The sequence below is a fragment of the Chelon labrosus genome (assembly GCF_963514085.1).
Source record: "Chelon labrosus genome assembly, chromosome: 12".
NCBI classification, from domain to species: domain Eukaryota; kingdom Metazoa; phylum Chordata; class Actinopteri; order Mugiliformes; family Mugilidae; genus Chelon; species Chelon labrosus.
In genome coordinates, this window is record NC_140345.1 from 23,856,670 (window position 1) to 23,873,184 (window position 16,515).

A 16,515-nucleotide genomic window follows, 5' to 3' on the forward strand; every position below is an offset into this window, starting at 1 on the left:
TTGCAGGTTTTCTGCGGGTTCTCTGGCTTCCTCCCACATTCCGCGTTGGATTAATTATTGATCCACAAACAGCCGTAGGTGTGAATATGAGTGTGAATAATCTCTCTGTGTTAGCCCTGTAATAGATTGGCCATCTGCCCGGGGTGTACCCCGCCTCTCGCCCAGTGACAGGATAGGCTCCAGAAACCCTGCAGCTCCTCTAAGGATAAGCTGACATAGCTAATTGATGGCTAGATATGGATAATGGAGATATTGAAGTCCAAGTGTTATCAAAGGATTGGTGATAACTGACAAATATTAAGGGCTGTTATTGATTTTTTGCTAACTGACCGAAGAGGAATTGTATTTAAGATTCAAGATTGAAGCTGTGTTCATTGCCACTTCTACAATATGTTAATAAAAACTACTAGAACTGCAACTGCTGTGGCACTACAACATATAACGACACAGAATACAAAAAGATTTTCAAAACACAATTAATGTACACTGCTGCTGATATATACGACTGCACTGGCTAATTGTAGGTACAAGAATTTAGCTAGAGTGCACATCATTATTGTCATATACAGTAGATATCTTGATGTGTTGTGTGCTGTTCATATTCATCATCTTAATTTGAAGATGTACCAACATCATTGAGCTCTTAAACACCAGGAGCAGCGTGCCAACACATGACTGCACCGAGAGACAATTAAATTCAGATGACTGCATTAATGTTCACACCATAAATAGCTGAACAAGGACACAAGCAACACTTCATTGACCTGTTTGTAGAATATCTTGTTATAGCGCTCTATCCTTTAATCTCGTGGCCCTGACTGTGCTGCACAATTAGCTTGTTTGCTGTAAAGCTATACTGCAGAGTGGCCCACTGCGTCTCAAATAATACGCCGAGGTATAGAGTGCAAGCGGCACAAGCTCGCAGGATGTTGTTTTGCAGTGATTAACATATCTATGTAATTAGATTAAATTACATTCGAGCCGCTGTGCATAGTTGTTGTTGTCCTCCTGTCTGAAAACATAAAATTAATATTGAACGATATTTCAATATTCATTAGGGGAATTAAATAAATTTGGAATCTGATAAATCTAATAGATGTACTTGTATTCCATTCACAACAATATAAAACCTCAACATGTGGGCTGAAGGATTGTTTGTAATAACAGTAACTGTTTGCATGTGCGGCACCTTCCTGCCTCCTGGACACACAAAGCACGAAGCCTTTTTCCTCAGGGGAACAAAGAACCCCTAACCTATTTCTATCTTTATATATTATAATTCAGAAACATCCATTTGGCCTTCGACACCTATCAGCATTCATCGCTCTGCTTTTCCTTAAATAAACTGTTGGAAAAGCTTCTCGGATCCATATGGTCTACAATAACCCCACCCCCCCATGTATCCCGTGTCCGTATAGTATAGAAAATATACCAATACACCAATATTTCCAGTGACCAGTGTTGTTTTTGGGGGGTTAGTGACTAGAAACGGAAAGCCTGTAGTGTGCATCCATGGTGGGACTGGACTGTGAAGTCTGGCCATCATTAGCTGCCTTGATGTTGGCATGAAGGCAGCTGTGAGTCTTGCTTTCTGTTTGGTGACAGTGGCACAAGACCCCCATCAGTAAGTGACCTCTTCCTGGGAGCATTACTCCAGTGAGGGTGGGAGGTGGCGTTTGGAGGGGGCAAAGTGGGCCTGACGAAAAACACAGAACCAGGAAGGGAAGAGAAGATGAGAACAACGGATCAGAGCAACTGATTAGTAGAGAAGTCACATGAACACATAATCACTTCTGCAGTCACAGAAATTACAGCTTGATTTCAAGGGGATACCGGAATTTTTAAATGAGGGAAATAGTGCACCACAGTGATGTGCGGTGAGGTTCGGAGCTGGTGATGCACAGATTATGAAGTCAGTGGAATAGTTTAAATGCGCCATTCCACACCAACTGGTTACATGTCATATCTCAAATGAGCATTCTTTACACACATATAGGTATATGGTACATATCTGGCCAAAGGAACAATGTCAAATCTATAGTGGTTAAGAGCGTTCCAGTGAGAACATCACAAATGGAAATATTTTAATTTAAAAAACAAATTGTCACCTTAATGAAATATATATTATATAGCCTATAGTAATACTTTGAGTTGTTAAACCTTTATATTCTGATGATTTGTTCCAACAAAACGTCTTCCATCATTTAGAACTTCCTGTTTTGAGGGTCTAGTTTTGAGAATTTTTATATATAATCTATTTTTGGCATTCACACAGAGAAAAGATCCAAATAAATGGACCGCTGCCGTACTCAATGTAGAAGAAGAGCAACGGCATGAACCTGTGGCTCACTAGCTCCCCCTTCCATGAGGCAGAAGTACTGGCTGCCTCATCTCAAGCTTTTCCAACAAGACTAAATATGTTACTCTTATCTAGGCTATAAAAAATTAGGACACATGACAAAAGTGTGTACAACCATTATATTGGTGACATACAGAGAGTTAGCCACATGGACACGGCAAGGACACGAGCCTAACCCAGTTTGCCCGAGGTGAGGCTCAGCTTGTGATGCTTCCTGTGTTCACACAGGAAATATGTAAATTCAGCAATTATGACTATAAAAATGATCGAAATGACAGGAATCATACAGAAATTGCATTTATATTACAGACCAATGGACGTATAGTATAATTTATTTTATCAACAGTATAATTTATTTTATCGTCATTACTTTTCACCTGCCTCCCCTGACCGCATGTCCCTGATGCACCGGTACTTGAGTCCAGGGTGATTAGGTACATAATTGTGCAATGATGATACCTAAGAGCATAAATGACACAGATCAGTGGTCTTCACACTGCAGCAGTCCCACATCACGTAAAACACGCATGCCCTAGGTCTCCGACATTACATTGTCAAGCTGCAGCACAGTTCAGACGAGAGCAGCAGGAAACAGAACATCCGTCTATAAACACACACTGGCAGGGAGCACAGATGGCGGCAACGTGCACATGAACTGAATGCAAAAGTATTTTCATAATGGGACTTTGTTTTTGTTTAGGATAAAAGCTCCTTCAGGCATTCTTTCTCTTATTAATGAGTCAGTATGGGCCTTGCTTCCGACTCCTCAGCTAATACAAAAAAGCCCACGGATAGATTTTCAAGTAGTTTGGGAAGCCCATTAAAAAAATTGAGAGCTCTTTCTCATGCGGGTGTGATGCAACATTTCAGACAAAATATGAAAATCTGAAGCTTATGACACTGGTTTTCTCATAGATGTTTTTTCCAGAATTTTATTATTTAATAATACTTTAATACTACTTTGACATTCTCCAAAATGTTGCTGGAAGGGTTCTGATTTGTGCTGATGAAAAACCCGAGCAGTGCATTTAAGGAAAAAAGGCTCACCTGTCTTATTTTTAGCTACAGTTTAAAACTTCAAAGCGGGCTTCATTGTGTTTACAGCTTCTGTTCCTATATTTAACATTTGTTACATCAGCTAGACATGGATGCAGGCAGAGTTGTATCTTACCTGTATTTCTGTGTGCTACAACTGAAGAAAGGCATTCCTGGAGCTTTTTCCTTCATGATATCCACACAAAAACTGTCGTTCATTAGATATAACAAGATAGAAACATGGCTATGGTATGGCTATCTTTTCCCTTTCCCCTTACCCTGACCATATCCTAATAGTAACCTAAAACCGAGTCTTAACCCTCAAACAGCTAAAGTGAGGACCGGCCAAAAATGTCCTCACTTTGCAAAGACTCAACCTGGTCCTCAGAAAGATAGCTGTACAAGAACACACACACAACCCCACACAGATATATTCAAGTATCCAATCAGTCACAGGACAACGCAGCAAAATCATCGCTAATTGAATTCATGGGCATGACAATGACTTCAGCGGCTTCAGCGGTCTCCACAGTAGCAATATCTGCATCTAATAGAACACCTTTTAAATGTGGTAAAATGGGATATTCCCCGCATGAATCTGGAACTGGCAAATATGAAGAAATGATGTGCTGCAAATCATGATGATGAAGAGAGAGCTAAGGGAGGCCCTGAACAGTATTAGTAGATTTTTCCTAAAAAATTGCCTTGTGAATACTACGAGTACTTTTATACTTGTACCAAGCAAGGTACATGCAGTTAACTAAACAGTAAAATGCAGACTTTTTTTTCAAGTGTTACATTCTTTTGAATTATTGTAAAGTGGATGTTATATAACACCAGTAATTATACACAAGTGAATGTCTTGTTCTTCAGACCAGACTTAATACATGGATACTTGTCGACCTGTTCTTCTAGAAATGGTATTTTTTTGTATATTGTAATGATGTATTTGTTGGAATGATCTGTAATGATTTCTGATGAGTTCGAGGCTTGCTTTTACTACTAAGAACATTTTGGATTGTCCCCGACGGGCATGCAGAAACTATTGGTGTCATTTTTAACAAAGCAGACAGTATCAATGATTGTAATGTGCCTCCTTTACGTCCTGAAATGTTTAAGCTACCTTACGTATAATCCCCTCAGTGTGTGTGAGGGTTGGGCCGATCGCTGATAATGTTCTCTACCGCATCAAACAAGGGAAACAAGTTAAACACTAAGTACAGGTTTTCAATCATATTAGAGATATCTCATTAATCTTGTCTGTACAGCTTTGAGAGATTAGAGTTAAAAATAACAGATAGAGTTAAGAAAAATAACTGAATTATAATTGCCACTAGAATCTGAATGACGTTAGCAGTTTATAAGGTATTGATTTTAGATAAATAAAATAATATACAATATAATATAAACAATATGTAAAGTATATATAAAATAAATAATATATACATATATATATATACACATACATACATACATACATATAAATACATATATATATATATATATGAACATATGTGGTAATATAGATATGTAGATTCTGTGTACAGTTTATAGCGAGATATGTAAGATATGTAGTCATAAGATATTAAATATATAATGCTGTATAAAATACAGTAGCAGCAGTAGTAGCAGAGCAGCCACATTGATTTAGTCAAGATTTAAATCACAATGGATCTGTTGTTTCTTGTGCTTGAATCACTTAAGATGACTGCTGTGTTATTACAACTGAAAAATTATATTCTGGTTGCACCTATATAAAGTAAATGCAGCACAGCAGCAAAATCATGTAACAATTAAAGTTTAAGTGACAAGACTTCAGCAGAGGTTAATTTATGTATCTGTGAAGAAAATTTGATAAAACAATTTTGCTGAAATGAGAAACACTGCAGTCCAATTAGGAGCTATGGCGGAGATAACGCAGAATTAACTTCATTGCTTAACACGTTAATTGCTTCAATGGTTTCCATTTGTCATCAGTGCTTCCCTGACTTTTCCCATTTAGTGTCTAGACATCATGGAAAGGCCTCATGTACCCCATGACTGTGTGGAGGTTTTTCTTTTTTTCCAGATAAAGCATGACAGCTTATATTACCCCTGTACTAATGTATAAACAACTTAGAGAGTGTCATTTGATATCACCGGAGGGTCTATTTGTCGGGTCATGAGTTAAAACAGGGGAAGCACTTAGCTGGAGGGAAGTGTTAAAGCTACTCTTTCAGGCCTGATCTCATCACGTCTTATCAGCTGAGGCTGGGATCTAAACACTGAGGCTTTCTTCCCCCACTCACTAAAGGTCATCAATGTCGAGGCCAAGGAATGCTCAAAACAAATGTAAAAGCACCGTTTAGTTTGGCCAGTGGAGACCAGATTCAATCTCACTGATACACTGTGGGACATCATTTTAATTCAACCTTCTGATTATTGTGACACTTTTATGTCATTTTATGAAAGTGATTTTCCTTTAAAATGTCAACAGCTAACCACAGATTGCAAAACATGTCCAGCTTATGCCTGTGATGCCATCAAACTAATTTCGGGTTGACTGTGCATAAAATTTAATTTACAAAAGGGGCGCGTCACGTAACACAAGACTTATTATTAATAGTGTTGGGGAAAATGTATGTACAGCAGGGGAAAACATCTAGCTATCGCAGCTGTGTCCAAAAGTAATGTGCCAAAAAAAAAAATTTAAACCTCCCTAAACGCACATTATACTAACTAGCTATGTTATCATTGGGAGGTTGCCAGGCAAACAGCCCAGATTGTAAAAACTCTATGTTCCAAGATAGTCTGGCACATAACCCCCCAGAACCACAATGTGTTAACTTGACATCTCCATTTTTGGACAGATTAAATATCTGCAGACTAGAAGCAATGGCTTAATGGGGGATTATAGAGAGTTGTTGCTCATTGCTTTGCTCATTGCTTTCATAGCGTTGTTTTTGGCTGCTGACACTGAAGATTAGAATATTAACGATGGTTGAAGGTGGCGTTGAGAGGGCACCCATGACACAATGTCAACATAGTAAACACTGTGCCACTTTGGCCACACCTCAGTAGGTACAAAGAAGTTTATTTTGACCAGGTTAGGGGGAGGGAAATGTAGGGAGATGGGATGAGAGGGGTCAAGGGAATGGGATGAAGCAGATTTTTCCCAGCAGTATGTATCCTGTGTCCATATAGTATGGAAAATATACCAATACACCAATATTTCCAGTGACCAGTGTTGTTTTTGGGGGGTTAGTGACTAGAAACTGAAAGCCTGTAGTGTCCATCCATGGTGGGTCTGTGAAGTCAGGCGATCATTAGCTGTCTGTGAAGGAGTTTCAAGATGTCTCCCTTGATGTTGGGATCAAGGCAACTGTGAGTCTTGCTTTCTGTTTTGTGACAGTGGCACAAGACCCCCCATCAATAAGTGACCTCCTCCTGGGAGCATTACACCATTGGGGGTGGGAGATGGCAGAGTGAGGCCCGAGGAAAAACACAGAACCAGGAAGATGAAGGGAGAGAAGATGAGAAATAAGGATCAGAGCAGCTGATTAGTAGAAAAGTAACATAATCACTCACTCGCAGTCACCGAAATTACAGCTTGATTTCAAGTGCACACCAGAATCTGTAAATGAGGGAGTGGGTGCACCGGTACTTGAGTGCAGGGTGGTTAGGTGCATAATCGTGCAGTGATGATATCTAAGAGCATAAACGACACAGTTCAATGGTCTTCACATTCACGTAACGCATGTGCACTAGGTCTCCGACATTTCATCGTCAAGCTGCAACACAGTTCAGATGAGTACAAAGAAGTTTATTTTGACCAGGTTAGGGGGAGGGAAAGGTCGGGGATGGGTTGAGAGGGGTCGAGATGATGGGATGAAGGAAGATGTAGAGACCGATGGTGGTCCTCTGATGTTCGGATGGAGGAACCCAGGGAGTGAGATTCAGGGTGGGGGTATATCTCTGGTACACCCTGACAGACAACCATTCACCCTCACACCTACGGCCAATTTAGAATCACCAATTAACCTAACGAGCATGTCTTTGGACAGTGGGAGGAAGCCGGAGTACCTGGACAGAACCCACGCAGACACAGGGAGTACATGCAAACTCCACACAGAAAGGACCCAGATGGCCTGGATTCAAGCCCCAGAACCTTCTTGCTGTGAGGCATCAGTGGTTCCTGCAATGAGATTGTAAAGAAGAAGAAAGAACAAAGAGGGCTGTGGGGAAGGAGTTTGAGAACTGAGCTAAATGGGTTAGACGCGCCTATATAGGTTGCCGCGGGTAATTGGATGTTTGAGGCGTGGGCTTGTTCCTAAACCTAAGTTATATAATTTCATTTTCTGTGACAGCCTGCTTCAAACATGGCATCCGGACTATAGCTGCAATGATGTGGACCAGAGTCACAGCAGGGACGAACAGGTCTGAATTGTCCTCCTACCAAGAGGACATTCTGGTGGGCAACTCCACCTGGGCCTACTCTTATTATCACGAGAACTACACCCTTGCCCCTCCGTTGATGCCGGACAAGGCCGGCACCTCCAAACCCGCAGCATGCGAGCAGCTCCACATCGCTATAGAGGTCAGTATGGGTGTGAATTATGTTCTTGTTCTATTCATCTTTACTCTTTCCTCGTTGTTCCATTGCATTTTCCTCTCCTCTCCTCAGGTCTTTCTGATCCTGGGTATCATCTCTCTGCTGGAGAACATCCTGGTTATCACCGCTATAGTGAAGAACAAGAACCTACATTCACCCATGTACTTTTTCGTTTGCAGGTGAGCAGTTAATTTTTTTCTAACGTGGGTTTTTCTATGCTAGGGCTGCACTATCAGCAAAGTAGGAGTTCATTCAAATTACAGTTCTATTCTTCAGTGTTCTCAATTCAAGTGAAACCGAGGATTCTTTTCTGACTGTGCACTGTTAACGTTATAGCATAATTTGATTAATTTAGAATTAAATTATGTCCTCAGGCATCATGATTAGCTAACAATGAAGATGTCCCCTTAAGACTCTTATAATTTCAGATCATAGTGTGGTGGTATGGTGCATGGAGTATTACCAAACAAGTCTGCCTTTCATCAAATGAACCCAATTGCTTGTGTGTTCTCTGTATTAGCTAATTGGATTAGGGCTCTGTGCATGGAGGAGAATGACTGAAAATATTGGCACTTACTCCTGTGCCTTTTACAGCTTTTGCCAGTTGAGATATAAAAGCCAATTCAGTGTTTTCCCATTTGCACCAGACTTAAACTCCTAAACAGAGCACGTGCTCATATTTCTGTATAATCAGTTGTCTGCACATGCATGTGTGCACACCATAATATACAATGATCAGGCATAACATTATGACCACCTTCCTAATATTGTGTAGGTCTCCCTTGTGCCTCCAAAACAGTTGTGACTCATCAGAGAATGGACATGGGCGTTCTGAGGGTGTCCTGTGGTGTCTGGCAACAGAATGTTGTTTGTGGGGGCCTTTGGTTCCTATGGGTTGAGGGGAGGGGCCTCTGTGGATCATCCCACAGATACTTGATCAGTTTGGGATCTAGTGAATTTGGAGGCCAGGTCAACACCTTGTGCTGTTCTTCATGTTTTTTTATTTAGTTGTTCCTAAAGCGTTTTTGTGTGTGTGTGTGTGTGTGTGTGTGTGTCTGTGTGTGTCTGTGTCAGGCTGCATCCTGCTGGGGATGGCTGCTGCCATCAAGGAGTATCATTGGTATGGGGTGGGGGTGCCTGTTCGGGTCTAGGTGGGTGCTACATGTCTAAGCAACATCCACATGGATGAATGCCAGGTACAAAAGTTTCCCAGCAGAACACTGGATTGTCACAAGATGGTCAATGTTATTGACTTCTCCTGTCAGTGGTCATAATGTTATGCCTGATTGGTGTACCATGGGGACCTCCTGACAGCATGAGGAACAGATTCAGTGCATACTGTGCTGGGTAGAGATGACAAAAAAGTGTGTGCAGCTGCTTAAGATGGACAAAAAAAACAAAATGAGCATCCACTTTACTCTTCACGCACGTCCACCCCCTCGCAGACAAGACGCGAATGAAAAAATTGACTTCATGCGGACACTCAGACTCATGATTTTAAATTGGTTTATCAGTGACCTTTCAACATTTGGTTTATTTATTTATTCATTCATTCGCTATCTACCTACTTGTCCTAGAGGACTGCGGGGTTGGAGCCTATCCCAGCTATCACTGGGTTAGAGGCAGGGTACACTCTGGACAGGTCGCCAGTCCGTCACAAGGCTAACGAAGAAAGACAAACCACGATTTACAGACACATGCAGCCAGTTTAGAATCGGTTAACCTAACGAGTATGTCTTTGGACTCTGGGAGGAAGCCGGATCAGGAAGTCACCAGGAGGAACACAGGTACAGGGAGAACATGCAAACTCCACGCAGAAAGAGTTCATGTTTGATTCATTACAAGCTTCACAACTGAGAATCTCAAAAATCAGAATCAGAATCAGAATAAGGAGTAGTCTGAAAGAAAGAAAGAAAGAAAGAAAGAAAGAATAACCTGAATGAAAACATCCCGCATTAAAATAAAAGCTCAGTTACGCGCTGCAATTTTTACACACGCCTCAAGACATAAGCTGGCTTATTTATTAAAGATGAAGAACACACGGGGATAATTATGCACCTCGAGTGTGACAGGAGATTTTTCGAACAAACGATGAAAGCGATGAAAAATCTACTCCTTCATTTCTGCTTGCAAAAAAAATTACATTCAGCGCGCGCTGCCAGAGAAAACATAAAACTGACTTAAGTCATTTAGCTCAGTTTTAAGTGGTTCATCCACTTGTAATCGTGTTACCTCATTACACAGTTATTACTCCGAAGTTATTCTGAACTTCAGAGACATATGCCATGAAAGCACAGCGTTAGGGTTTGTGATATGTATTTTGATCTTATAATCTTCTACCCTGCCCGGATTGTAATAAGGTAATTGTAGTCGATGGAAACACTGTGATTTACCTCTTGTCTACAAATGCGGTGTCTGTTATGAGTGCAGACATGTGGACTGTGGACACATGACATGGATGAACCGAGAGATGTGTCGAGTCAAGTCACGTCTTTGGTGACTCCACTTTGCCAAGACAAAAAGAACAAAAAAAAAAAAAAGATCCACAAATCAGCTTTGACATTAATACCAATTACTTGTGACTTCTTTGGTATCTGGGCCTTCTGATTTGACTTAATCCTCTTGCTGAGTCCAAGGAAAAACAACCCTATCTCATGTCAGCAGTGTTTTCCAAAGACAAATTGGACATTCTGCTGTCTGTTTAAATCACTGGTCAGCTGGTTGGGAACGGCTGCTTTGATGTGGTTTCAAATGACTTACGGAGACTGTTGGCAAAACACAAAGTAGAAAGAAAACGTTAGAATTATTTGAGGGGAAATAGATCCATTGCCACTTGTTGGCCTCAGTAGTGGTGTCTCTGGTTTGTTCATGACTTTGATCCATGGTAAAATACAATGTGTACACACATTTATCCACATATACATCGATCAGCCAATTCAGTGTTATGCTGGGAAACTTTTGGACCTGGCATTCATTGGTGTGTATGTTACTTAGACATGTAGCACCCACCTAGACCAGACCAGACACCCCCACCCCATAGAAATGACACTCCTTGATGGCAGCAGCCATCCCCAGCAGGATGCAGCCGGACACACACACAAAAATGCTTGAGGAACAACTCAAAAAAACATGAAGAACATCACAAGGTGTTGACCTAGCCTCCAAATTCACTGGATCACAAATTGATCAAGTATCTATGGGATGATCCACAGAGGCCCCTCCCCTCAAAGGTCCCCCACTAACAACATTCTGTTTCCAGACACCACAGGACACCCTCAGGAGGCCCATGTCCATTCTCTGATGAGTCACAACTGTTTTGGAGGCACAAGGGAGACCTACACAATATTAGGAAGGTGGTCATAATGTTATGCCTGATCGGTGTGTAGGCAGTACTACAGAAAAAGAATCACAGAGCATGACTGTGAACTTGTCAGAAGCGTTCAAGTACTTCTGTCACGGCTCTTTATGTGTAAGCCTTGAATAATGTTTAGGACTGGCATCTCAACACGGGTGTCAAGATAGTGTCCCAAGCTCACCTGTGTGGAATGCCAGAGATCGCACACTTAATCACCGAATCGTTTAACCGGCCCTCTCACTGTGACATTAATGTGTCGTTACACAGCAGGAGGAGCAGAGCAGCTGCTTTACTGGCTGCTGGATGCAAATGAAGAAAGCCCCTGTGCACATCGGCCAAACATCAAACAGCGTATTAATCATTCTCTTTGTTGCAGTCTGGCCGTCGCGGATATGCTAGTGAGCGTATCCAACGCCTGGGAGACCATCATCATTTACCTCCTCAACAACAGACAGCTGGTGGTGGAGGACCACTTCATCAGGCAAATGGACAACGTGTTTGACTCTATGATCTGCATCTCCGTTGTCGCGTCCATGTGCAGCCTGCTGGCCATCGCTGTGGACAGGTAATGATGGAGGAAAAACGTACAACTCTAAAATCTGAATGCACAAGTATAGTGCATTCAGTACAATTCAAGAAAGACAATAGTCCGGCATTTTCTGAAGTGTCTTCTAAAGAAATTATTATTCTGTAGGAACTCCTGTAAACATCTCTATCACATCTACCCAGCTGTGCTACTTATAATTCCCAGTTTCTTTATTAAAGAACCGCTCATTAATTTCTCATCAAATTAGTTCGCTAATCACACGGAGCACTAGTCATCCTAGGCAAATTTATTTCACTCAGTTTGATTCTGTGCGAACTTGATTGCCGAAGTCATTTGTGCACAACGTGTACCAACTGTATAGATACTAGTCCCAATTAGCTTGGTAGTGTTGGGCCAGTGAAATCAGATTGTCAAAACAGTAGTAAAGAATATACTTTGAGACTGACCTTATAACCAGATTTGCTTCTACAAAGCCCAGCAAAAGAAAGGATTAACCGTGCTTGGAGTACTTTGAGATGCTTTCCTCTGGTTGAAACATTTTTCACATTTTTAGTGCCGGCGTGTCTTCATCTGTTCTTTCTACCCATCTTTCCACTGACATTCATTATGCAGTATTCACACAACCTCTAAAATCCCTCCTGGCTTTCTCTCTGATTTCTGAGCACACATTGAAAAATAAAGCTGACAGCATCGTCTCAGCGGTCTTAGCCTGGACTGGGAGAGTGTCCAGTGTTCAACATGCTGTCTTCACTTAGAGGGCGAACAGAGGAGCAGTCCAAAAACATAACGTCTCTCTGATCACAACTTTTGGCTCATTAAGTACTAAATCTTCCTGGCTGCAGACAACCAAGGAGCCATTGCTCAACTTCAGTCATGGCACCACTAAATATAAAGCCAGGTGCAACGATCAGCCACAGCATTAAAACCACTGACAGGAGAAGTGAATAACATTGACCATCTTGTGACAATTCAGTGTTCTGCTAGGAAACTTTTGGACCTAGAATTCGTGTGGATGTTGCTTAGACATGTAGCACCCACCTAGACCAGACCAGGTACCCACACCCCATAGCAATGACACTCCTTGATGGCAGCAGCCATCCCCAGCAGGATGCAGCCTGACACAAGCACACATACAAAAACAGCACAAGGTTTGGACCTGGCCTCCAAATTCACTAGATCCCAAACTGATCAAGTATCTGTGGGATGACCCCTCAAACCATAGGACCCAAAGGCCCCTCACTACCAACACCTTGTTTCCAGACACCACAGGACACCCTCAGAAATCCCCTGTCCATTATCTGATGAGTCACAACTGTTTCAGAGGCACAAGGGAGACCTACACAATATTAGACAGGTGGTCATAATGTTATTGGTGTATATCTTCTTGTGCTCTCAGTGATACCTCTGGGTAGTAAAGGGAACTGAAAGTTGCTAAGATCACTTCAGAAATCAGTGTATGTATCTTATTATCTGCAGGTACGTCACTATCTTCTATGCCCTGAGGTACCACAACATCATGACCATGAGGAGAGCTGGCTTTATCATCGGGGGAATCTGGACCTTCTGCACCGGCTGCGGGATTGTCTTCATCATCTACTCCGACACCACTCCCGTCATCATCTGCCTGGTGTCCATGTTCTTTGCCATGCTGCTCATCATGGCCTCCCTCTACAGCCACATGTTCATGCTGGCCCGCTCGCACGTCAAACGCATCGCCGCCCTGCCCGGCTACAACTCCATCCACCAGCGGACCAGCATGAAGGGCGCCATCACGCTGACCATCCTCCTGGGGATCTTCATCGTCTGCTGGGCTCCCTTTTTCCTCCACCTGATCCTGATGATCTCCTGTCCGCGGAACCTCTACTGCGTGTGCTTCATGTCCCACTTCAACATGTACCTCATTCTCATCATGTGCAACTCAGTGATCGACCCACTGATATATGCCTTCAGGAGTCAGGAGATGAGGAAGACCTTTAAGGAGATCATCTGTTGTTACAGCCTGAGAAATGCCTGCACCAACATCTGTACTCTGACAGGTAAGTAATGAGTAAACTGAGGCTGAGAGCATCAATGTCAGGAAGAGTGGGACGGACTGATTGAATCTGATAGTGGAGAGTAAAAATGGGACGCTAATAAGGACTGGTTCACTCCACTTTTTGTCCCGTACAGTGGACTGCACAGCCAAAACCCATTTTGTGTTCTTTTCAGCAACTATTGAAAAGTATGAGCTGGAAAGGGGACTGGAACATAAAACCTCCTAATGTATCCGCCATGTACATGAAGAAGGGTAGGTTATTATGTGTATTGTACAAAAACCCAGCTTGAATCATCTGAAATTCATCTGAAAGTGCATCACAGAAAAACTGTTTGCGGCCTTCCTTTTCATTCTCGTTTCTTTTATGCTTCTTTCTTTGGCCTGCCTGCTTTTTTTTAATCAGCGAGATTATTCTTCTTCTTTTTTTTTTCCACTTTCCTTTCCAATACTCTCATTAGTAAACTTTAAAGGTTGCAAGAGTGCTTAGGCTCTACCTCTGCTGTTAATTAACGCACGATGGCTACCCTACGTGTGGCCAGCGTTGCTTCAAAGCGCCGCATCTAGGAAATGAACGCTTTTGAATGAGCAAAGTCAGTCCACAGCAGAGGCCACTTTAGATTTGTAGCTTGCTGCTGCTTTTTCTGCTGCTATTTTCTCCTGCAAATGCACGCATCAGAGCCTGTGTCCAAACACTGAGGAGCATAGGCTAATACACAGTGTGCAGAAAAATGAAAATAAATGACTCCTTTTATGTAAATACTATTCGCTGAAACAAAGGGGTTAGAGTTAAAGACAAAGCATGCAGAGCTATTATTTACAATGGATGTGTGGTTCTTTACCCTTGTCGGTCTGTGGCGTAGTATTAATTCAAATGTTTTGTTCTGAGTCAGTGAAAATTGTAGGAGCAGTGACCAAATAACGACGTAAAATGAGACCAAAAATGGGCAAATCATCTGTAGTCTCAGCATGATATCAACATTTAAGACCTTAAAACATCTGCTATCACACTAAATATAGTTAGTTATAGTTATTATATTTTGTGGGGTTTTTTTCAGTTTGTGTTCTGAATGTGAAGATACACTGGATTAATAATCCTCATGTGATGCCACTTGAGTCAGAGTCTGTTGGGTTTACAAAACAGAAGTTCAAAAAAAAAAAATAAAAGAATAAATAATGGACCTCTTTATCCAGCTTCTCATCGTGACTTGATTCTAGGCAAGTCCAGTTTACATAAGCGAACTAAAAATCGTAACGCACTCAAATGATAGCCGAGTTTTCTTGTAAGCCATGCTTTCAGAAGCCTTCATGGCTCCTCGCCTACGTGATTTCTCAACATATTACATCATTTGACATTATGAAAAACTTGTTTTTAAGCAAGACCTTTTGGTGTCAGCCCAGGTTTTCCCCCCTAGAGGACAACCAAGTCCCCTCAAACGGTACATACTGTAGAAACACTGGAGACAACATGGAAGACATGTAAATTAAAACATTCAGATATGTACAGCGTGTTATAGATTACTTTGTAATGTGTATTTCTACTGTGTATGACTTCGTAAGCCTCTGTAGATTGTATTTTTATCCTTACGGAACATTCCCCCTTCAAAGAAGATATATGAATGAATTAATTATTTCTTTTAAAGTTTGTAAAAACCTGCGACTTAATGACTGCTCAATTTTTTATTGTTGGCTTTCTCGCAATCATAACTGTGACCTTTGCCTAACCTTTGAGTCTTAGTGCCTAAACCAAAACAAACCTTTAACAATCGTAATGGCAGATAACAATACGAATCAACAACAGTAACTTGTATAATGCTTTGGAGGGACACAAGCTAATTGTGTAATTCTGACGATAATGAAACTGCTCCTGAGGCACATACGCGGGGGGTGGGGGGTCTTGCTTGAGAGAGAAAGGTCACAGGCTTGCGTCCAGCCCATGTCCTTGGCTGAGGAGCCTAAACTTCTCCCTGAGGACTACACAGTACTATGTGAACGAATGGATGGCTAATTATTGTTGTTTATTAATATTACTATACCCGTATTACGTTTTGAGTCTGTTATCAATATGATTTGGAGGGTGGTCAGATATTTGGAGCCATGTGGGTGAAATGAAATCACCTCCACATCTTGAAAAAAAATGCACTGAGCTGAAGAAAGCTGATCAGTCTGGGTGTAACTTTATGTTGACTCCCAGATGTGTATACATGCAACCCTATGAATTTTAAAGCACTTTGGGTAAAGAGCATCTGTGCTCCTTCTGTGAATAAAGAAAAACTAAAGTGAACGTGTTAATGTAATTTTGCAATCCAGTGCTGACGAAGGCTTAGAGGTTGGGTACGTGTCTCATCAGCAGCACAGTACACGATGATGATGATGAGGGTGGTTATGACAAGGTGTAGGTAAAATTATCCTCAACACACCACGAAGCCCACAAATGGGATGATGGGTTGTTGTAGTACGAGAACATGTCCCAGTTTGTGTTGGGTTTGTGGGGTCCTCCTCCTCGAGATCTCCAGCGTGTTGTCTGGTGTATTTACTCAAAATGTAAAATGCCTGACTATCAAAGACTGGGACGTACGTGCAAGTTCGAGGAACC

The 16,515-nt window shown here is 41.7% G+C and overlaps 1 protein-coding gene across 1 annotated transcript; it reads left to right on the forward strand.

The window, feature by feature from the left end:
* Nucleotides 1-7,775: 7,775 nt before the first annotated feature.
* On the forward strand, nt 7,776-14,516 carry mc5ra (melanocortin 5a receptor; the record flags this gene model as incomplete). Its single annotated transcript, XM_084557045.1, has 4 exons — nt 7,776-7,970; nt 8,058-8,164; nt 11,717-11,905; nt 13,364-14,516. 4 exons carry the CDS (start codon nt 7,776-7,778, stop codon nt 13,929-13,931), a joined length of 1,059 nt encoding a protein of 352 aa, XP_084413171.1. The 3' UTR covers nt 13,932-14,516.
* Nucleotides 14,517-16,515: the final 1,999 nt, after the last annotated feature.